General features: G+C 41.4%; 1 protein-coding gene across 1 annotated transcript; it reads left to right on the top strand.

The window, feature by feature from the left end:
• Positions 1-25: 25 nt before the first annotated feature.
• On the top strand, positions 26-22529 carry ACO2 (aconitase 2). The gene is made up of 18 exons (XM_083400385.1): positions 26-656; positions 5251-5393; positions 6689-6947; positions 8208-8300; positions 9356-9514; positions 9902-10052; positions 10978-11082; positions 12818-12909; positions 13532-13637; positions 14182-14339; positions 14452-14525; positions 14831-14942; positions 15385-15507; positions 15974-16129; positions 17537-17728; positions 19042-19174; positions 20560-20681; positions 22050-22529. Exons 1-18 carry the CDS (start codon positions 621-623, stop codon positions 22185-22187), a joined length of 2352 nt encoding a protein of 783 aa, XP_083256511.1. The 5' UTR covers positions 26-620; the 3' UTR covers positions 22188-22529.
• Positions 22530-23437: the final 908 nt, after the last annotated feature.

Here is a 23437-nt window from a genome sequence, read left to right as displayed (position 1 = left end):
AGAGTACCGCCCCCTCGACTGACGTCATTAGCACGCTAGAGATTGGACCCATTTCACAGACTAGCAGCGTAGAGTTAGACTTGAAAAGCTGACAGAGGCCTCAACTTTCGTTTGCTTTCCCTCTCCAAGGGCGGAAGTGAAAGCTGCTCATAGAAATTTGGGAAGGAATTCACGGTACTAGCGCAGCAACCCGAGGCAGAAATAACATAATACTCCTAATGTTGCTACTTTTTTGATTGTTTGTTTCTGGATGAACACGCTGCTCCTCCTCAGTCAGCTATGCTAAGCTAATAGACTTCCCCATTGATTTGTACAGGCAGCCTTAATTTCGGTACTATTGTAGCGAAACAGGGAATACGTATTCCCACGTAAACCCGGAAATTTCCAATTATTTAAAGGTGTACTTCTCTATATTTTCTTATCACTATGTACTATTATTGACGAGGTAACCGGTTTCCTGTGGAGAAGTCACGCCTCCGGAAGTACTTTGTTTCCACGTGCCCGCTTCTATTTAAAAGGAGACTTGATGGGCGCGGCCTAGGCCCCGCCTACGAGGCACTTCCTTTAAAAGCCCCGTGTGACGCTATCGCGCGGCGACTTCATCTTTGTCAGTGAACAAAATGGCGCCGTACTGTGTCCTAGTCAGTCGGTTACAGGTGAGTCTGGTACCCGTAGACTCGGTTATGGGCAGAGCAAGCGGTAGAAGCTGAGTGTAGCTGGCGGAGTCGGCAGTGGGGGTCGAGGCCTGCGCGTCCCTCGCTGCTCTTCGGGCTCGGCCTTCCGCTTCCTCGCTGTAGGTCAATGTGTCCCCCATGCCGGTCCCGCCTGTGACTCCCTGCAAGCGAGGAGGGATGTTTGCTTGGCAGTACCGTAGAAAGCCCTGGCATGCCAACACATGTACATTAGCGAAGGCTTCGTGCTGTCTCCGGGGCTGGTGTGTTGTCTGGTGGGGCCCCGATCACGAACTCAAGGTGAGGGCAAGGTTACTGGGGTTCTGCGCCGCCGCTGGCTTCCCTCCACACTCGGCATTTATAAACGACGCATTGTACCGTTATGCATGCAGTCGTATTGATAGATGGATTTTTACAACCTACACACGGTAGGTGGCATAGGAATTCACTTCTCAGCAATAGGCCTCTTCCCTGTGGCTCGTTTCACGCAAATAGTTCCCCAAAATTTTACGCTACAAATTGTGCACAGAACTTCTTTTGGGTAGGTAGGACTTAACCTCTCTAGCCCTACAATCCTGTATACACTCTTATTTGGGTGAGCCACTCAATGGGGTTTCCTTCTGAGTAAAAATGTAGAAGATTTTGCTGTAAAACTTAAGCACCAAATAGTCAAGCTGTAAATGTTAGATGTATTGCTACTTTTTGTAATGTTTTGTAATACCTTTTGTTAAAAAAAATTGGTTTGTTTCAATCAACCAAATAGCTCAGGCTTAGGCATGAGATGGACATGCACAACTTTGTATGCTGCCTTTCCGTAGTTCAAACCATGCTCAGGACAGTTTGCAACATAAAAAATATATAATTACACACATAACAAAAGTAGACACAAACAATAAATACCAAAAGTTCACAAATTAAAACAATTTCCACATAAATAATATTTAAAATAAAGATACAAAAAAAATTGATTACAGCAGCAACCCCACTCAACAAAACCCCCTAAAAAGTACCCCAATCCAAGAGTCTGTTCAGCATCCTCAACTTTTGTAGCTGGAATCAATCAGGATCCTGCCCGCCCAGGCCAGGTGGGTAAAGGCCTGCAGGGCAGGGAGCAGGTCTTCCAGGACTCACAGCCAAGATGGACACCAACACTGCAGACAGGATGAACTTGAAGCTAAGATTGTTGGTTTATGAAAGAGATACCATGTGCATAAGGGAATACAGTGGTACCTCGGGTTAAGTACTTAATTCGTTCCGGAGCTCCGTTCTTAACCTGAAACTGTTCTTAACCTGAAACACCACTTTAGCTAATGGGGCCTCCTGCTGCCACCGCGCCGCCGGAGCACGATTTCTGTTCTCATCCTGAAGCAAAGTTCTTGACCTGAGGTACTATTTCTGGGTTAGTGGAGTATGTAACCTGAAGCGTATGTAACCCGAGGTACCACTGTAATACCCCACTGTAATTGGGGCCTTAATGGTGCTTGTTAATGGGTTCTGAAGACTCAAGAGATACTGTTGCTGATACCAGCCTGTATGATACCAGCTTTCATTTTCCCCAAGTATAAGTGGGACAAATTGATTTCTCGGCACCCCTACTTCATATAGCCCTCTTCATTCTCTCTACTTGTTGAAAAGTCTGCCTGCTTTACCATAATAAAGAACGTTGCCCAATCCACATATTCAACATTCATTTCCCCTGAAACAGTATCTTCCAATATCTTCCATTGATATAAAGTCAGGTCATATTAGGGACACTGAAGATCCAGTATGCAGCATACTGAAAACAGTTATTTTCTTTACCAAAACTAGCTCCCTGCACAGTGATATTTTGTTTTCCCCCACTCCATTTATCCCTTAGTCACTTACATTGAGTAAGAGTGTACGGAGGGGACACACTCTGTGATTATTTCTACTCAAGAGGGCTTGCATGCTACTTCTGAACAGTCAGCCCTGAGGGAGGAATTTGTGCTGGATCTTCTAGCTGTTTGGTCCATCAGCTGCCAATCAAGTATAAACCCTGCTGCTGTAGGTAGTAGATCATCAATGAGCACACTCTTATACTGTTAATGGATACAGACGGTGACAATTTCACATGGGAATCACATGGATTCCTAGAATCCATGCACAACAGCAGAGCACGTATAAGCTCAAAAGAACCCGTGTCTCAGTGATCTTGCATCAATTGGACATTTCTAAAATGGTTGCCGCCTGTACAGAGTTCCCTTTAAAAGTACTGGGAAGCTGCTAGAAACTAGCTGTATTGTGACTATACTACACAGTCAGAACTATACCGTATATAGTAGCAGTGTGTGGGAAAGCATTTCTGTTTTGTTCTTTTATTTAAGAAGCAAGATACTGTGGAGGTGGTGGCAAGCAGAGAATAGAATTGGAAAAGTAACAGCTGTGTCAGAGTTTTGAGAGGTATATGCTAATTTCAGGTAGAAGGAGAGATTGCACACCGATAAGCTAACAATGGAACGAGGCTTTCAAGACCAACTCTGAAAGACTGCTGTGGGGACTGAAAATTCAGTGAAGTTTTGGGTTGCATCTTAAGATTAAAAGCAGTATTTAGAGTAAGGGTGGCTAACCTTTGGCCTTCTAGATGTTGATGGACCACAATTCCACTTATCCCTGGCTTATTGGACATGTTGACTGGAGCTGATATGAGTTGGAGTTCAACAATATCTGGAGGTTAGCCACCCCTGTTTTAGGAGGCTTTATGTACAACTAGGGGAAAAGTTTGAAGAGGAAAAGTAGAACACATACTTGTGGGGGTGTAATGTTGACATGTTTACAAAAATGCCATTGTGGTTGGCCAAGGACCTATGACTGAACTGAGACTTAATCCTGTGACCAGTGGTAATGGTGCTGCTTAAACACCTTTTTCCCATCATCTGCTATCTACCTGGAATGTCTCATGTGCAAATTCTGTTAACATGAATGTCACACTAATTTCATTGGGATTGTGCAAGAGGCATTCCTCATGTATTGTACTTTTAGTCATGATGGCTTTGAGGTAACATGTGAACCGCTCACTCAAAATGCCAGTAGGAGCAGAAAAATGAGTGAAATCACAAACATAATGTTGCCTAGATTTGTATTTTGGGTTATGAAGTGAACAGTTTTCCAATTGTAGTTCCATTTAACTAAAGCAGTTGGCAGAAAATCTAATTGTGCACTGAAATAAAGTTATGCCTCTTACTGTACATAGAAATGCTTACAAAGTAGAGTCAGTGTTCCGCACAAAGTGATGAGTCTCAGAGAAGTCAAATTGAGGATTGGAGTCTTGAGTCACTTCCTTTCTCAGTAGAATTTTGTACTGAGATTTTTCAGGACACAAGAAATTGTGAAGGTGGCTGACCATTACTTGATCAGATTTGAAACTGAAAGCTGTTTTAAGATCTGCTGACTTCTTCAGTCATACAACGACATAAAGACAGCTTTGGCTACAATCCTAAGTACCTTTACTAAGGAGTACCATTTGACTAAATAGGATTTACTCCTGAATAAGCATTATTAGGATTGCAGTATTGTGTTTGTCAGTCTCATATTAAAAATAGTCTTAAAATTTGAAAGCTGGAAGCTTACTCGGGGATAGTGACAGCAACTGACAATGGTGCTAATCTTTGTTTGACAAATAAAGTTTGTCTATACATGCAGTGGTTGCCTATCTCTTACTTGTGTGCATGGTGCTGTTGCAATCAAAATTCTGACACTTCTTTGCTGTGAACAGTGTTTCTAGATCTCCAGTGCAATCAATTAATTTTCCCCTGAAATCATCTACCCTCACAATTTTATAATTGTTCTGTTTTATATTCGTATCTGCATTTTAGCCTCACTGTGACCTATAAGGTAGGTTAGTTTGCAAGAGAACTAACTAAAAGCTGGCAGCCTAGCTATATATTCTGCCTGAACATTCATGATTTTAATGTGGTCTAGCTACACATGCAGCAGAACATGATAGTAGTAGTGCTTTAAAATGGATTGTACTACTTCAGATTGGAGATGGGGTTCATATTTTTTAATGCTTCCCCATGTTAGGGGTGGGAGAAACACTCCCCACAAGTAGAAAACTAGGCGATGAGTATTTCTTCCCCTGATTTACCAGTTTTTCTTTTTGCTGGGACATTTTTTGTGTTTTTTTGCTATTCTGCCATTTCTCTCTCCTACCTCTCCTATCAGCCTTTGCTGCAAACTTTGAAGTGTGGACTTCTGGCAAGGATTGGCACTGGGTTGGTCAGTGCTGTTTGGAAAACTGGAGAGGTGCTGTTAGAGTGTGCAGAGGTGTACTTACTGCAAGCTTGAGATGTTTAGGGAGTGGCTTAGCATATTGGGCCTTGAAAAAAGAAATTATTCGCAAAGTGGTACTTCTAGTCTTCTTGTAGCTGCAGGTGCTCCCTAATCTCCAGAATTCCATTTGGGAGCAGCCTGTATCCTGATGGTGGTAGCTGGTGAAAGCTGCTGGAGTTATCTTGCATTTGACATTCTGTGGTTTACAAGTATTTCTCATATTTCTCATTGTAAGGTCTACATTTCATTGATGGTGACAGCTAAGCACTCCCTTGTCTGTTTCTTTCAGCAAGCCTTGAGTAAAGGTGTTCGGAGGTACCATGCCTCTCGTGTCCTGTGCCAGAGGGCCAAAGTGGCCATGAGTCAGTTTGAACCCAGTGAATTTGTGAACTATGAAAAGCTTGAGAAAAACATCAACATTGTCCGGAAAAGGTAAGAGTTGAGCTTGAAAAATGTCTTATTAAATGGCTGGGAGGAAAGTAGTTATTACAAAAATACATTTGTATGCAAGATCTTGCGGTGGTAGTGGAATGCGGAATATTGCTGGACAGCTTTCATGTATTGAGGCTTGAATGCATGTGGTGGCAAAGTTTTTTTTATTTCAGTTTCTTTCCCCTTTTTCTTAAAACTGGTTCAGTTAAAAATATCAGAAAAGATTTAGGGTTAAAGTAGTCTTAAAAGCACAGGTTATTTTTAAAAGTGTTTGCTTATTTCTATTACTTCATTTTAAATGCTGCCATTTTAACTGAGCACTCTAAAGTGGGAGTGAACTTGTGGAATTCTGTTGTGGGGGGCATATATTTAAAAATATAAAGTTTTTAGAAATACCATCTGTTAATGGATAGTCATTTTTGCATCTTCCAAGTTTTTGGCAACCAATCTGAGTATGAAAATAATTGCATTAACTGGTTCTTCAGTAGTCCTGGCTGCAAAACTTTTAGGATCAAAGCAAAAATAACCATTAAGCGCTCTCGCCTTCAGAGCTGTGAGGCAATTATCGCCATAGTGCCCATAAGTCATCCCACTCTACCTGTAGCAGCTAGGAAACCTAATCAATTCATGCAAGCTGTTATCATGTAACTAGTTGAGATTTTAACCCAAAATAGAAGGTGAATACGTGAATGAAAAACGGCTTCGAAAGTCATACAAATTTGTATTTATTTTACAAAAGGGGAAACAACTCAAATGAGAATTAGAGAAGCTAAATAGAACAGTTAGGAGTCAGTTCTGGTATAACATTCCTGCTTTGTAAACCCTGGTTGAGCAAGCAGTTGTGGGCTGCAGGATTCTCTGCTTTCCGTCATGCCCTGAATCTTCTGGAGCACAAATTTTCCTTGTTAGCTCTAACATTAGAGTGTATACAGTATCAGGATTAACTATTTCTGGCCATTAGCTCCTGAAGCTCTTTCCTCTAGCGACATACTTGCGTGTAGAACCTGACAATGAGCTTTCACCTGTGACGGAACTGGGATAAAGTAATGGGCTACAATAGGGGTGGAGAACTTTTGGCCCTCAAGAAGTTGTTGGGACTACAACTCACATCATCTTTTACCATTGACAACACTGGCTAGAACTAATGGAATCCAACCTGTCTGGAGGACCGTAGTTTCCCTACCCTGGCGCTGCAGACAGGACCTTTATGAGTCTCATGTTAACATTTTGAAATATGTGACGTGGTTAAAATGAAGGAGCTGAAGACATAAAGTTCCCTGTTTCCTTCCCAACAGATTGGACCGTCCCCTTACCCTGTCAGAGAAGATTGTATATGGCCACTTAGACGATCCTGCCAAGCAGGATATTGAGAGGGGCAAGACATATCTGCGTCTGCGGCCAGACCGTGTAGCCATGCAAGATGCCACTGCCCAGATGGCCATGTTGCAGTTCATCAGCAGCGGGTTGCCCAGAGTGGCAGTGCCCTCGACCATCCACTGTGATCACCTTATTGAAGCTCAGTTGGGTGGCGAGAAAGATCTCCGAAGAGCAAAGGTCACTTATTTATATTTTGCACCAGCATTTTATTTACTGGAAGCTTGCAGCCAAATAATTGGCTTGTTTAAATCAATATGTGAAATTTCAGAACACCCCTCTTCCTTTTTGTCCTATGGGTCACAGTGCTGCAGTCTTATTAGCAGTCACTGGCAGAATTCCCGTTTCAGACCTAGCAACCACTTTCCATGAGGTTGCATCTAAAATGGAAGTTGGGACTAAACGGATGTGGTGGTACAGAGCAAGAGCCTCTAAACTACCATTAAACTAATGAAAGGTAAGCCTGTTAAATACAGGGAAAACCTTCCTAGACTCCAGCAAGCCATGAGGATCCTGCATATTTTAATATTTTCCAGTCTTGCCCTTTAAAATAACTTTCCATCTTGTTGCTTCTTCCTCTGAAATGTTTGCCTTAGTTTCCAAAACAGTAAGACTTAGAGCAGTACTGCTGTAGTAGACACTGTTGTAGTTATGATAAAGGTACCTCATGTGATTTCTTGGGTTTGAAATTTTCCAGCTCAAGAATCTTTTTGCTCATTAAGTCAGCAAAGTAATATCTAGAGAGTAACCAAAAAAGCACGGGAAAGAAGTGATTTTTAAAAATTTGTTCTGCATTTGGACTGTTGCACATCAGGTTGAATAATATAACAAATGTGCCCCCTTGATTCATAGAAACAGATCACTGCGGCATTTACGGAGACAATCATCCTTCATGCATTATAATCTTTGGCGTTGTTTTTATTTTTTAATTGGCTCAGCCTATTACATTGGTGGGATCAGACACAGCACCTCATTTTGCATGTGCCTCAGAAGAATGTACATACATATTAATGTGTATTCTACAGGAAGAGCATGCCGTGTTTGGAAAAGAGTCGATTATTATACAGTTGTTTATATTTGCCATAACAAAAAAGAAAAGAAAACGGAATAGATTTGTATACAACTCATGCAAGCTATACAATTAATCTCTGGATGCAGACCTTTTTTTAGAACACAACAGACAGGTTTTGGTTATTTATCTTGCTTGTCAACATATGTCTAGGAAAATTATAACTTATTGTAAGTTGCAACAAGCAAATTAAATAAAGACCTAACTGCTTGGTATCTGACTGGGATGTCATTCTCAAAATAAAATCTCTGTACAGAGTAAAATCAAGGAATTAAGGTGAAGAGTGGGGTGGCTGGCCTCTTAACTATTTGGGGTAGAAACCATACCAAGATCTTTACAGATGGACTTCATTTTTTTCTGGGTATAAACAGGACATTAATCAAGAAGTATACAACTTCCTAGCCACAGCAGCTGCCAAGTATGGAGTGGGTTTCTGGAAACCTGGATCAGGAATCATTCACCAGGTAAACTCTTTCTTCCTTAGCAGCAAGAACAGAACTTTAGTACATGTGGTTTAGGAACATAGGAGGCGGACTTGCATTGTTTTAGACCCTTGGTCTGTTCAGTTCAATATTGGCCACCTTGACTGGCAGTGACTCTCCAGAGGTTCAGGCAGAGGTATTTCCCTGCTCTATCTGGAGATGCTTAGGCACAGCCCATCCCCTCCTTCTTGAGAAATAACTCTCTGTACTTTGTGACATCCTTCGTGTGGGTGATTTTCAATCTTTCATACGAGAAGAACTTGCAACTTCTTTTTCCCCCTGGACATGTGGTCCTGCAGGGTGACTAATGTGTACCACTCTGGACAAATCTTCCAGCTGTCCATTCAAGGTCATGCTGATCAGAGTGTAATTTGATATTTTGTTTTCTAGAACACCATTGGAAGGGTGTTTTGTTTTGTTTTTTGAAGGGGGTCTCCAAAATCCAGTGTTTTTTCCCTTGTAGTCGCAAATTTAAGAGAAAGTTGACAGGTTAGAATTGCAGAGTTGAACACTGCACCATGTCACTTGCATGTTTTTTTCCTGCTGAAATTCATTTTTGAAAGCAGGGACTTGAGAAGGGGCAGCAATGGATTTGTGCTCTCCACAATTAAACTGTGGCATTTTCTGTAGCAGAACTCACTCTTTTAATGTAACATTAGTTTTCCTTTGGCCTGGTAGAAAGGCCTTTAATATATCCTATTAGATTTGACCTTAAGGTTAACTGGTCATAGTATTTTTTGAGCTATTTGTATTCTTGTAATTAACTATGAATTTTTAGAGAGCAGGAGCTCAAGGGAAAACTTAGGAGATGGAAGCCTTTAAATTCATCTGATTGTGTCAGCAAGCTCCTCTTGTGTCCCTTACTGATGGCTTCTTTCTTCCCTACCCTGATGAGCGTGACTCATAGCCAGCCCAAACTGATTGACCCTTCTGAATCTGCTTTAGTACTAGAAAAGTTTCCAAACCATTTTGGTAGTTATTACATCACCTTAGAGTCCTGCTGAGTTTGTCTACATAAATCTCTCCTTCTTTCTCAGATCATCCTGGAGAACTATTCCTATCCTGGTGTTATGCTTATTGGCACAGATTCCCATACCCCCAATGGTGGTGGCTTGGGTGCAATCTGCATTGGAGTTGGTGGAGCTGATGCAGTTGATGTCATGGCAGGAATCCCCTGGGAGCTCAAATGCCCAAAGGTGAGACAGTGGAGCATATAAACGTTGTCTCCATGCAGACAGTTGGGATAGGTGAACAAGAGGGTTCTTTCTAAAGAAAAAAAGGGGGGATTTTACAATATCAAAATATGCTGGTGTAAATGTATAGCTATTGCTTGCAAGTGGAAACTCTGAATTTCCACTCTTCCCTTTTTCTTATTCTTGCAGCTTGGAAGATACGCTGATGCCACTAACTTTAGTTAAGCATACCTGAGCTTAATAGCAGATAAGGAATGTGAATCTCTGCTCCAAGAATCTCTCTTATATTTGCAATAAGGATATTAGTAAACAGCCATTTGAGAAACTGAATCTGCATACTTATTTTTGGAAGTGACTCTTGCTGCTAACTCATTTTATTTGGTTCTTCAGGTGATTGGTGTAAAACTGACAGGTTCGCTCTCTGGCTGGAGCTCTCCTAAAGATGTGATCCTGAAAGTGGCTGGCATACTTACTGTGAAAGGTGGCACAGGAGCTATTATAGAGTATCATGGGCCTGGCGTTGACTCCATCTCTTGCACAGGTAGGAAAAAAGCACATTAGATCTAGAAAATCTTGGACCATGAAGGTTTGGGAGCTGGTGGTTATGGTTAGATCAGTGACTGAGGATGGAAATAAATTGTTGGTCCTTGGGAGTGGAATTAGAACACAACAAGCAGCCATTGGCTAAGTAGATCAGCAGTGTGATGCAGAAGAATCTGCGTATTAATTTTTAATTTAAACATTAAACATTATCAGTACAGTAGTACTATAACATAGCAGTTGTAACAATATGCTAAAGGTAAGTAAACATTTATCAGTTTCAGAATTAGACCCATAAGTAGTAGCAGTTGCCAGGACACTGTCATGTTCACCTCTACATAGCTCCAGGAATCGATTATTTCAGATACTGTATCGTGATCTACAGTTTAGCTGTGATATATTGTGATGTTGAAAACCAGATATCATCCAGCCCTAGCCAGAAGTGGCAGTTTCATAGGTCTGATGGCTCCAAGTGGCTCAATGAGGCTTGCTTTTCTGTAAATTCATGTCGTCGTGCCCAAAGAGGTGCTATCTAGAAGCGGTACACAGGTGGTTGTGTTTGGTCACTACCTGGATCCTGTACTAAAAACACATGTAAATCTATAGAATAATATTTTTTAATAATCATTGGTAGTAAAATGTGACTTGTTTTCTTAGAAAAGACAGTATTACTGCTATTAGAAGAGGAAGGGATTGCAGTAGAACTAGTGTATTAATCAAACTATCTAGTTTTTTACTGCATAGCAAATATCTCTTTTTAAGAGAGATTTTCCTATTTAATGAGCAGTAATATCTGGCTCTTGGCTGTTTATAAACTCATAAGTAAAATGATGGACTGTAACAGGTCAGTATAGTGACTTGCAAATGGCTTTAATTACTTGGGTTCCAATCTCACTTGTGGTATGGATCACCTCTTTCAACCACAGGAATGGCAACTATCTGCAATATGGGAGCTGAGATTGGTGCCACCACTTCAGTCTTCCCTTACAATAACCGGATGAAAACATACTTGTCCAAGACTGGACGAGCAGGTAAGAACTTGCGGAAGGACTTCAAGGGGTCATACAAAATGGAAGGCGTTTTTTCCTTTTATTCACTGTTCTGCCTTGTGTGAAATTACGTCTTTCATTTGTTGGCTGTTTGTCTCTTATTCTAATTAAATGGATTTTAATTTCCAACATACTGCAAAGCCAAGAGGAAATACCTAAGGAAATGAAGCTCTAGAAGACATTCATTTCATGAGTTAATGGGATAAAGCAAATCATGAATTCAAAGGGTTGCTCCCTTAAATTGTTTAACTGAACAGAGATGGTAGGCTATTGAGAATGGGAAGGGGGGTGGGGAGAAGGCGAATGGAACTGTGTCATGTCGTTTAACCTGGTGCAGAGTTGCAGCTTGTGTCCTTTCCTCCGTTCATGTTTGTTTTAGGCAAACATCAACTGGTCAGGGCTCTTGTAGAAGGTAACTTATGCTATGCAGTTACAATCCTCTTAAGCAAATGTAGCTAGAATGAATTAACTTTATTGTTGATTAAAACATAACTCTGCCAGTTTTATAAACCACGACTCAGAGCTCCATTCTCCAACCTGATGCCCTCCAACTGTTGGTGAACTAAATCTCCCACCAGTCCCAGCCAGCATGAACAATGATCAGGGATGATGGAAATTCTTGTCCAGCAACATCTGGAGGGCACCAGGTTGGAAAAGTCTGGTTCAGATTATTGGAAATAAGCCATAACATATACCTGGTTTGTGTGCTTCCTCTGGCACGAGGAGAATGGAAATGTCCTTGTCCCCAACCCTTTTGGGCCAGGAGGCACATTTTACAGAAGGAAAATGCTTAGAATCCCCTCCCCCCAAACAAGCACAATATCTACAGTCCCCTAAACAGATTTTAAAAAGGAGAAACACTCTCTGAAAATAGGCAACTCTCTCCCAACCAAATAGCTCCAGAAAAGCCCACAACTTAAATTTAAAAAAGAAAATAGGAAGGACAGGAGGTCTCGTTGGCTACTGAGAGGTGTGTCCAAGGGTTACAACCACATGGGGGATCTCAGATCAAACTATAGTTCCATGTTGTGGAAAAGCTTCATGAAGCTTGTTTCATTCAAGGTACCCAAAACAAGGAAATACAAAGCCCAACCTCAAATGATGAACCAAAATGCACAATTGGGTAAAGGTAAAGGGACCCCTGACCATTAGGTCCAGTCGTGACTGACTCTGGGGTTGCGGCGCTCATCTCGCTTTATTGGCCAAGGGAGCTGGCGTACAGCTTATGGGTCATGTGGCCAGCATGATTAAGACGCTTCTGGCAAACCAGAGCAGCACACAGAAACGCTGTTTACCTTCCCGCCAGAGAGGTACCTATTTATCTACTTGCACTTTGATGTGCTTTCGAACTGCTATGTGGGCAGGAGCAGGGACCGAGCAACGGGAGCTCACCCCGTCGCAGGGATTCGAACCGCCGACCTTCTGATTGGCAAGCCCTAGGCTCTGTGGTTTAACCCACACCGCCACCTGCGTCCCGAATTGGGTACAAGCATATAATTGGGTACGAGCATATAAATTTCCAAATTAATATGCAAAGTGTATAAATGTATGTAACTTTAATCTCTTTACATAAGTTAAATGTACAAAATATGGTGAATAATTAATATCAGTCCAGTTTTGGAGAGCCCAGTTTAGGGACATGTTCTTTACTGCTGACTGCCTTTTGGTTTATCTCCTCTTGACCTCTGCGTTCAGCTTTCTCCCTCTCTGATTTCAGCGATTGCTAGTTTGGCAGATGAATTCCAAGAGCACTTGAAGCCGGATCCTGGATGTCCTTATGACCAGTTGATTGAAATTAACCTCAACGAGGTAGGATACACTTGCTATTTTTAAAGAAACAGTTCATGTAGGAGACCTAACAAGGGCATTTTAGATGATATATTCAAATGACATTGCTCAAGAGATTTGACACAATTCCTTTTTAAAGTTTAGTCTATATATCAGTAGGGAATATTGACTTGGAAAGAAGACAAGTTATTGTAGCAACTTGAAATAAGGAAACTGCATATCTTGCTGACCTTTTCACTCCTAAAATCTAGCCTAGACTTAAATTTTTCATTTATTCTGCTCTTCATGGTCCATTCTTCCTAGATTTAGATTTCTCTTCTCAACCAAAGTGCCTATTTAAGAACAAACTTTTTTTTAAATATTTATTTATACAACAAGAAAAAAACACACAAAAAAAACCACAAATACCAAATTACACACAAATTACAAAAATAACCATAGACACATAATTTTCTTGGCAAACAATAAAACATCTATTGGTCTTAACACTAAAGAACACTAAAGAACAAACATTTTAAAGTGCTTCTTGTTCATGAAAAATTCCTGTCTTGCCATTGTGTATAAAAATCGTGTTCTTGCAATGTAGTGGTGATTATTCAGAACTTTCTCAACTACATGTGACATTTCTCCCCCCTTCCTCAAGCTGAAGCCCCTTATCAATGGGCCCTTCACTCCAGATCTGGCACACACTGTAGAAGAAGTTGGCGCTGTTGCAGAAAAGAAGGGCTGGCCAGTAGATATCAGAGTAGGTGAGTAGCACTTTTCCCTTGCTGATGATTCTCCAGCTAGCTTTTCTCTCCACCTTGAAAACTGAGGTAACATTACTTCAGCTGCCTCTAAGAGTGCTCTTCGTAACTATCAAGCCAGTTCCTGGAAGGAATGCTCTGTCTATCAAGTATACAGGTAGCTCCAGTCTTGCATGTTGGGACTACAACAGAGCTTGAAGGTCCTCATTAGCTGTGGTCTAGAATATGCAGAACCTTCTTGTGACAAACCTGTTCTGTAAACATGAACATTCAGTATCCCACTAGGAATCTTCATCCTTTCTTCCTTTAAGGAGCATGCTTGAGCTATTTCACTCTCAAATTTAATTCCAAGGGGAAGCTGGCTGTTTTTCTCTGTAAGTGTTGCTATAAGATACTAGAGGTTAAGCAGAGAGCCTAGCTTGGAAATCTCTGGCAAAATAAGTGCTGATATGTTACACGTTTCTTTAATTTCTTTTTTTAACAGGACTTGTGGGTGAGGTTAAACATTTGGAGGTCTGTTTCTGACTTTTCCATCTCATGTGCACAGGTCTGATTGGTAGCTGCACCAACTCCAGCTACGAGGACATGGGGCGCTCAGCCGCTGTGGCGAAGCAAGCGCTTGCTCACGGGGTGAAGTGCAAGTCTCAGTTCACCATCACACCTGGATCAGAGCAGATCCGGGCCACCATTGAGAGGGATGGCTATGTGAGTACTCTTGCGATGGCGCGTCATGGCCAGTATATGCCTCCTGAAGAGTTTAAGATGAAGACTGCCACGTAGTTTTCTATTGGTTAATTCTGTTCTTTACCTTCTTCAGTCGAAAATCCTGCGTGACGTTGGTGGAGTGGTTCTTGCCAATGCTTGCGGGCCGTGCATAGGCCAGTGGGACCGGTAAGAGGGAATGCATTAAACTGATTTCTCGTAAGAAACGAATCCTTTTACATTGGAAATGAAATGAATGCATGAATGCAGATAAAGCAAAAACTTGCAAGCAGAGATCGTTCTCCCAGATCTCAAATGAACTGGTTAGCAGGAAGAAGATGTTTTAAATTGTTTTTCAGCACAGCTTTGGGAACGCTGGTGCAGAGCAATGCAAAGCTTTGCACGTGGGCCGTGAACAGCTAGCTGTTCATAGCTTCAGGTCTCACATTTTCTGTAGATCTTGACAAGCCTTTCTCTTTTGCTTGACTTTGCAGAAAGGATACGAAAAAGGGAGAAAAGAATACAATTGTTACCTCCTACAACAGAAATTTCACTGGTCGCAATGATGCCAACCCAGAAACACATGCTTTTGTAACTTCACCAGAGGTATAGTATGCATCAGGTTTATTCTACAAGGGGAGAAGTAGGCATCAGAAACTGGACCTGCTGCATTTCCTTTGGGAAAAGGATAAGTGGGCCTTTGAAAGCTCCAGAGCTCAAGCTGGGGAAATATAAGAATTGCGGATAGCTTCCTTGTGCTTTAAAACCTAGTGGCCCACAAGTCTTTTCGAAATGAGACTACAAATAGTTGTTCACTTGAAATTAAGGTGAGGAGATTATGCAGTCAGGGTTGGTTTCAATCTTGAGCAGATAAGTCTTCCTTGTACCCTCACATTTCATGCTAATAGTAGGCTTTCCCTAACAAGTATTTCCTTGTGAGACATCTGAATTATGGTTAAAAAAAATTAGATTGGGATTTTTAGAGTGACAGAATAGATTGAAATTTAGGAAATGGGCTTCTCTCTCACCCATAACATACTTTTTTCAGATTGTAACAGCCCTATCACTCGCCGGCACTCTGAAATTTAACCCGGAGGTAGACTTCCTGACAGGTTCTGATGGAAAGAAGTTCAAACTTGAGCCACCTGATGCTGACGAGCTGCCCAAACTGGTAATCTTCCCACTTTTTGTCAAACTTGCTTCCCATCTTACATCACCAATTGGTAGGAATATTATTAAAGGATGATGCATTGGAAACCATGTTTTTGCGTCAGTATAGCTGTTTAAATATGAAAATGCTCTTAAGGTGGTGTGCAGAACATAAGTAGTAATCCCACTGGACAGAGACCGTTGTCTTATCTGAGTGAGATAGATGTGGGAGGTGGGAGCAGGCAGTCAACAGCGATGGCAGAAAAGAGTTGAAACTAGGGAAGACCACATGATTCAAGGAACACCTGAAGATGGCCAAGCAGAGAGATGACTGGTGGGGGAATTCCTTGAGATACTCTTTCTTTGTAATCCTGAAATACAAAATATGTGGCCTTGCATGAATATTATGAACTTGGGTTTTCTCTCTCTTTCGGATAAGATTGGTTTCCTCCTTACATCCCTTTGCTTTTAATAATAATTTCCTTCAGGAATTTGATCCAGGACAGGACACCTACCAGCATCCCCCCAAGGATGGCAGCAGCCAACATGTGGATGTGAGCCCCACTAGTCAGCGCTTGCAGCTCCTTGAGCCCTTTGACAAGTGGAATGGCAAGGACCTTGAAGACATGTTAATTCTCATAAAAGTAAGGAGGGAAGGGAGCCTGGGTAGGGATGGGAACTATTAATTGTCCACTCACAGCTGGAATTGGGAATGCCTGCTTCCAAGGGTCCAGTGTCACACACTTCAGGGATGTTCGGAGGTATTCTTCTGCTGGAGGTCTTCTCATCTGGGCAACCTGGGGAGGTCAGTTCAGTGCTGCTAACACAGCAGTTTGGCTTCACCCCCGGAGGCATACACCTTTGTCTCTCGGGACAGACAGATGCCAACAATGTGTGATGCCTAAATTTCGCACCAGCGGAATCAGTCTTCAGGGTAGATTTAAGCAGTAGAGCTTTTATTGGAAGATTTTTAACAAATGTAATTGTGTTACCCACCAAATGTTCCTGGCAACTCACAGCCCGTAATTTAGAGGGTGGATCCTTGAACTTTATATCACAAGCACTATGACCCCAACCACAGTATTCAAGGGTAGGTTCCACTGATAATTTTCAGATAATCTCTTGTGATTATGAGGTTTAACCTTTTGCCAAATCAGTAGCTTTTAATGGAAGATCTAGGGAAAATTTTAGTAAATTGCATATGGACAGGATTAAACATATGGGATGAAAATCAAAGGATGCTAAGAATACTAAATTGGGGAATTGGAAACCCCAAAGTTTGTGGTGGTCCTCTATATATCTTAAAATGAATCGGAATAAAAAAGCATATTTCCCTTTGATCATATAGGGTTGTATCCAGTGTTAGTTCTACTCAGAGTTGAACCATTGAAAATAATGACCATGAATTAGGTCCCTTAATTTCAATGAGTCTGTTCCAATTAGAACTTAGTTGGATACTAGCACAGAAGGCAGCAACCAGACTGCTGACAGGAGCAGGCTGCTTGGCAACATGTCACTTGATGATGAGATAGCTGTACTGGTTACCAATTTGCAGCCAGGCCAGGTTCAAGGTTCTTGTGTTAACCCACAAAGCCCTAAACAACTTTGCCTTCAAATACCTTAAAGGACTGTCTGGTTTCTGATGGTGACCAGGGTCTTCCGATTGGGCAATTTGGTGGTCCCACATACCCCTGAAGTTCAGCTAGCCTCTGCTGGGGACGAAACCTATAGTGCAGCACACCCTGTCCTGTGGAAACCCCTAGCAGTAGAGGTTCAGTAAGAGTCATCCTTGCTTTTAGGTATCTTCTGAAAGCTATTATTCAGACACACCTTCAAATGTGAGATTCTTTGCCAAGCCGCTTGTACTGATGTGTTTTTTATTGTTGCGTTCTGTTTTTAAGTTGCATACCACCTTGCAATATTTTATATGAAAGTGCAGTTTTAAAATATTTAAATAATACAATACACAAGAAGCCCTTGAAACTGAAACATACCTCTTGTTGTCAAAAGGCTCATTCTTTATACCAAGTTTCTCTTAACTTGTATTCCAGGTGAAAGGTAAATGCACCACTGACCACATTTCAGCAGCAGGCCCCTGGCTCAAATTCCGTGGCCATCTGGACAATATTTCAAACAACCTGCTGATTGGAGCCATAAATATTGAGAACGATAAGGCCAACACAGTGAGGAACGCATTAACCCAGGAGTTTGGACCTGTTCCTGATACAGCCCGTTACTACAAGGTGAGACTTCTCTAAGCACCATAGGGGTATGAAGGTGAATAGTTCCTAGCCACATTCTCACAAATAGCATTGCTTTCTTCTCAAAACTCATTTCTGCACTTTAAACACCATAAAGCAGGAATAAAATCTCCTCTCGACTGTCCTGCAATTGTATAAAAGCCACCGTATACTGTAGCTACTGTGCTTCAGGCACGATGTCCTGCAAAAAAGGCTGCTGTTCCACTTCTAGACACTAGAGGATGCTCTGGAGCCAAGGACTCCAGTCAGTTTGGTCAGAACTTACCGTATATCCGGGGCCAAACTACCATCAACTGTCCTGTAAGAAGGATCCCATGAGAGGAAGGAGAGGAGTCTCCTTTAAGAGGGAGGGTATAGGAATGTAAGTAATAATAAAGATTCCAGCTGGACTGTCCCCTTGACAGGGCTATCTGCTACTTGCTGCCCTCTGTGATGGCTCCATATATGACTTGTCACATGTTGGTTTTACTCATTTTGTGTGTGTTTAATGTACTGAAATTATTTGTACGTTTTATTGGAAGCATTGTACCCTGAAAAGTGGGATATTAAAATAAGAACCTGAGAAGAGTTCTGCTTGGACCAGACCAGAGTCCCACCTAGTTCAGCATCCTGTTCTCAGTGGCCACTTAGATGCGTGTGTGGGCAGCCTGCAAGCAAGACATGAGTGCAACAGCATTCTTTAATGAAATATTGTTTGTTACAATTGAACTAATTAACTACAGTAGAATAAATTAACCAAACTAAATAAATGCAACATAGGGAAAGGTCTGGGTAGGAAGAGGGGTTATAAGTCCTTGGATGCCCCCAGTTTTAACCACAAGAACTAAGGAAGCACGTTTAGCTCTTCTTTCTTACGTGCAAAAGAAACGTAACTCTGTCCAGTAGTTACCTATTCTGATTGCCTTCATGTGACTTGCTGCTACGATTCATGGCCTTCAGTCTTCTTTTCCTTCAAAAGGTTACATGACATCTTATTCTTATTCTCTGGCATTCACTCATAGCAGAATAAGATTGTCTTTCATGAACATGGTCTTAACAGTGAGTCCACGGGTGACTGTGGAGGCAAGTTCTGGATCCACACGTCCTTCCACAGTGGGGACATAGGTTTCCAGGCAGGAGTTGATCATGGTGAGGGTTTGCCAAATGTGCCTTCCTCTTGGCACGTTTCTCCCTTTTGTCCCGAGTTCGAGTGTCTGATAAGCCCTGGGATAAACCTTCATTCCTGCTTTGGCACAGCAGTCTCTTTCTTTCGGAGTACTAAATGTTTTGTGTGTGTGCATCTGCTTTGTTCACAGAAAGAAGGTATTAACTGGGTAGTGGTTGGGGATGAAAACTACGGTGAAGGCTCAAGTCGGGAGCATGCAGCACTGGAACCACGACATCTTGGAGGAAGAGCCATCATTGTCAAGAGCTTTGCCAGGATTCATGGTGAGAACCCCACTTTTTATAGAGCCAACTGAAGTGATACGGAGGTTATACGTACAGTTGGGTTTTTGTCCAAATCCAAACATTTGCTCCCTTAAGAACTTGTGGGTGCATACATGCTTAGATCCACATCTATGCACTAGTGGTTTTCTGTAAATGTGTATCACCTCCGTTGTACTCAAGAGCCTTCCACCCTATATATCAAAACTTACATGTCCAAAGTGGAGAGTAACCAGTTTAGTTGTTGTGCTTTAGTTACATCAGGACAGTTCAGAGGGATTCCCTGGAGGAGAGCTGGTGTCACTGTGAACAGCCAGCTGTGGAAACCCTGGCGCATGTAGTGTGGCATCTCTGTCTTTGTAGTTGCCCTAAACAAAATTTAATAGCAAAGTAGTTGGGGGAGAAAGGGACCGTGAGGATAGGATGTACTGGGCTTCTTGCTGACAAACCAGACCCATAGGATTAAGTATGATCTACCTAGTTTTCTAGTTGTGGTTTTGTCTAAAAGGGAATGGGTTGAATCCCATATGGTGGACTTCCAGCACAATTCAGAACACTGAAAGTGGATAAAGAGTGCCAGATAATAGGGGGTTACTAATTTTGTGTTGAAATATTGAGTTAAATTATAAGTAGTAGCATTTTACCTTTTTTGCAGCTTTCTGTAGTTTATTATTACAGTTGAAGTGCAAAATGTTGGATGCTGCAACATAGTGTGATTCTCTTTTAATCATGCTCTGAGTCATCTACTTTTTATGACATTTGGTAACAGATTTAGACCTCTAAATGCTTATATCCAAATGGCTAATGGTACCTTCTGTGTTCACTGATCTCATGTATGGAATCCAACAATATAGAAGTTAATATTCTTATCTTCTCTCTCGTTGTTGAACTCTCATTGCAGATAATTGTGTACACGTATTAAGGGGGGAAAGGACCCTTCCATGACTATTTTGTTGTAAAGAAATGGTCCCCAATTCAGGGAGTTCCTTATTCTGGTGTAAACTCCTCAAACGATAATCCTAGGCCTTTAGACTTAAATTCCTTCTATATACTTTCTCCCCGAAAAACTGCTCATGTGTTCAGTGGCATGTTAAAGTAACAAAACTATTTCTATTGGCTGCACATTTAGAAAGCTGCAGTAGTGCATGCAAGCGGGTTAACAGTTCCAGCTGAAAATCTTAAATGATTTGCCTTTGGGATATAGAGACTTGCTTCCTTTTGTTTCTTCAGTCACATTTAATAATTTTGATAGCTAGGATATCTGTTACTGCTTCTGTAAATGAAATATAGACTACATTGAAAAATCATTCAGTTACTTCTTGCAACAGGCTGCTAGAATGTGTCTTGAAAGTGTTTTGCTGACTGTTTAAGTCCGATGTTCCTAACAGAAACCAATCTGAAGAAGCAAGGCCTCCTGCCACTAACCTTTGCTGATCCAGCTGATTATGACAAGATCCACCCTGTGGACAAGCTCAGTATTGTGGGTCTGAAAGATTTTGCTCCTGGAAAGGTAATGGCCACAGTTTCTCAGCAATAGTCCTTCCTCTCCCTGCTTTTCTGCTGCATATTTGTAGTATACAGCTGTATATATCAGGGCTATTGTTCCACTTGAGTAGATCAGTTTCTAAAGAACTTCTAAATTAAAAAAAAAAATGCAGTTCAGATATTCTGGATTTCTCAGAGGCACCCGAACAAGCAATATATAGTAATACCTTTGCAAACGTCCGCCTTGTCTAGCGTCCATTCCGGTGAACATCCATGGCAAACCCAGAAGTACCGGAACGGGTTACTTCCGGGTTTGCCGCTCATGCATGCACAGAAGCGCAAACTGCTCCACGTGTGTGCACAGATGCGGCACTTTGCCCTGCGTCCTTTTCTGCTAGCAGCTGGGGCTCCGGAATGGATCCTGGCTGCAAAACAAGGTACGACTGTATTAGAAATCTAGAATCTTGGCTAGATTGAATGGATGGACTTCTTTACTTTGTACAGTATCCAAGTGCTTTTCTGTGCTTTTCTGGTTCCAGCTTCTTCTTTTCCCATAAAATGGTGCAAATATTTTGCTGCCGATCAAAGTGTAAAATCTTGTAAAGGCAGAAAGGCAGACCTTTTTGCCCAGACTTTCTCTGGGCAAGGGTCATAAGACTGGACCCTTATATTGCCGAATTCTGTATTTATAATGCTGTGTTTGCTGTTTTGCTTTTTGTTTTATTGACACTGTTTTACTATTGTAGTTTTGTACACCACTTAGAGATTTTGAAATATCCAGCAGTTCATAATGCTTTAAAATTATCTGGAAAATGCATAATTTATTTTGGGACAGATTTGGGACAGATTTTTTGGTCTTTTGCATAGAATTCTTGCATTTGAGCTCTGATCTTTACCCATAACGTCTAGCTCACGTTAACTGGATACATGATCTGCAATACAGTGGTACCTCGGGTTACATACGCTTCAGGTTACAGAACAGAAATCATACCTCGGGTTAAGAACTTTGCTTCAGGATGAGAACAGAAATCATGCAGCGGTGGCGCAGCAGCAGCAGGAGGCCCCGTTAGCTAAAGTGGTGCTTCAGGCTAAGAACAGACCTCCAGAACGAATTAAGTTCTTAACCCAAGGTACCACCGTACAAATAAGTAGGCAAGTCATGTTTTACATAGACAGTTCTGAATTATGTTAACTAAATGGATAGTCCTTTAAAACAAAAGATCTGAGTATCTCATCTCTTAGACTCAATTCGGCTTGCAAAAAAACTGGAAGAAAAATCAAAGGCATTTTTTGACCAGAGTAATTGATAAATGATGCCTTTAGCAGTCTGACGGAACAAGCTGAGATGCTTAACCTAGTCCTAGACTTCTAATTTCTCTCCTTTCCTTCATAGCCCCTGAAATGCATCATTAAGCATCCTAACGGGAGCCAGGAAACAATTGTTCTGAACCACACCTTCAACGAGACTCAGATTGAGTGGTTCCAAGCTGGTAGCGCACTCAACAGAATGAAAGAGCTGCAGAAGCACTGAACCTAGACAAGTTCACACATCCAGTGGACCTGATGACTGTCTCTATAAAAGTGCAATTCCACTACGATTCTTGACAATTAATGTCTGTGATCAAATGTTAACTTAGCTTCCCCTTTATTACAGTACTCACTTGCTGACATTAATGAGAGTACTCATTTTTGCATTATCAGGTTCTGGCTTCCATAGCTGCCTATGTTTGGTGCATTTCAGTTGTCCCATATTGCTTTGTATTTATATTTCCTGATGATTTTTCTGCCTGATCATTTCAGTGATGGCAAAAGGATAAAACATTAGAAGATTATTGTTCTTGTGGAAAACAAAATAAAGATTGTGACTGACTCATCTAGTCTTCATTTAGTATTCCTACTTGCACTCTGCTCAGCTTCGTAGTGGATATAGGCTGTAATATGTGGTTGAGGAGTCCATCAGGAAGCATACTATTAATCCTAGAATGTGGCCTCTCTGTAGAATCAAGTAGCTTTTGTGGAATCTTCATTTTAGTTAGAATTTTGTTTGTCTTAAAGGTTTCAGTAAATATCTTGATATAGGGCACAGCACCTGTTGCAATATTGAACCAATACAGTATTAAGATTTCCCAATTCCAGGGGATTTTATTCCCATTTGGCAGGAATTTCCATACCTATCCTTGTTCTACATATCTCCCTGCTCCTCTTCATGCTTTCTTATTTTGATACTTTCTTCAATATCTGGTTTTAAAAGGAATAAACAATTGTACAATAAAATTGCAACATAATATAGCACACTAGATAAACCTGCTATTGGAGTTTTCCCCTGGCTACAACTATTCAAAAAGGGGAATGAATCCCCCTGGGTTAGAAATCTAACATATTCCCAATTCTTCCTTCAACTGCAGTTAAATGTTTTAAAATGTAATGCAATTTTGAATTACTGCACAGAAAATGACAAGATTATAAGACCAGTACTGTGTCTAAATCATCTCTGAGGTCCCCCATGACCTGGGTTTAAGCCATCAAAAGCTTATTTGTGTACAACAGCAAAAACTCAGGCTTCCTCCAACTCGGCCCTCCAGATGTTTTGAGACTACAATTCCCATCATCCCTAACCACTGGTCCTGCTAGCTAGCGATCATGGGGAGTTGTAGGCCAAAAACATCTGGAGGGCCGAGTTTGAGGTAGCCTGCTCTAACTGATCCACAGACTATTCTGGAGTGACCCATGTAGTTGTCATATTCAGAATTGCTCTGTGGCAGCTGCATTAAAATCGGCCAG

Source organism: Podarcis tiliguerta, assembly GCF_965153285.1.
Source record: "Podarcis tiliguerta genome assembly, chromosome: 10".
NCBI lineage: Eukaryota > Metazoa > Chordata > Lepidosauria > Squamata > Lacertidae > Podarcis > Podarcis tiliguerta.
Note: the sequence above shows the minus strand (reverse complement) of the source record. Positions and strands in the feature narration are given on the sequence as shown.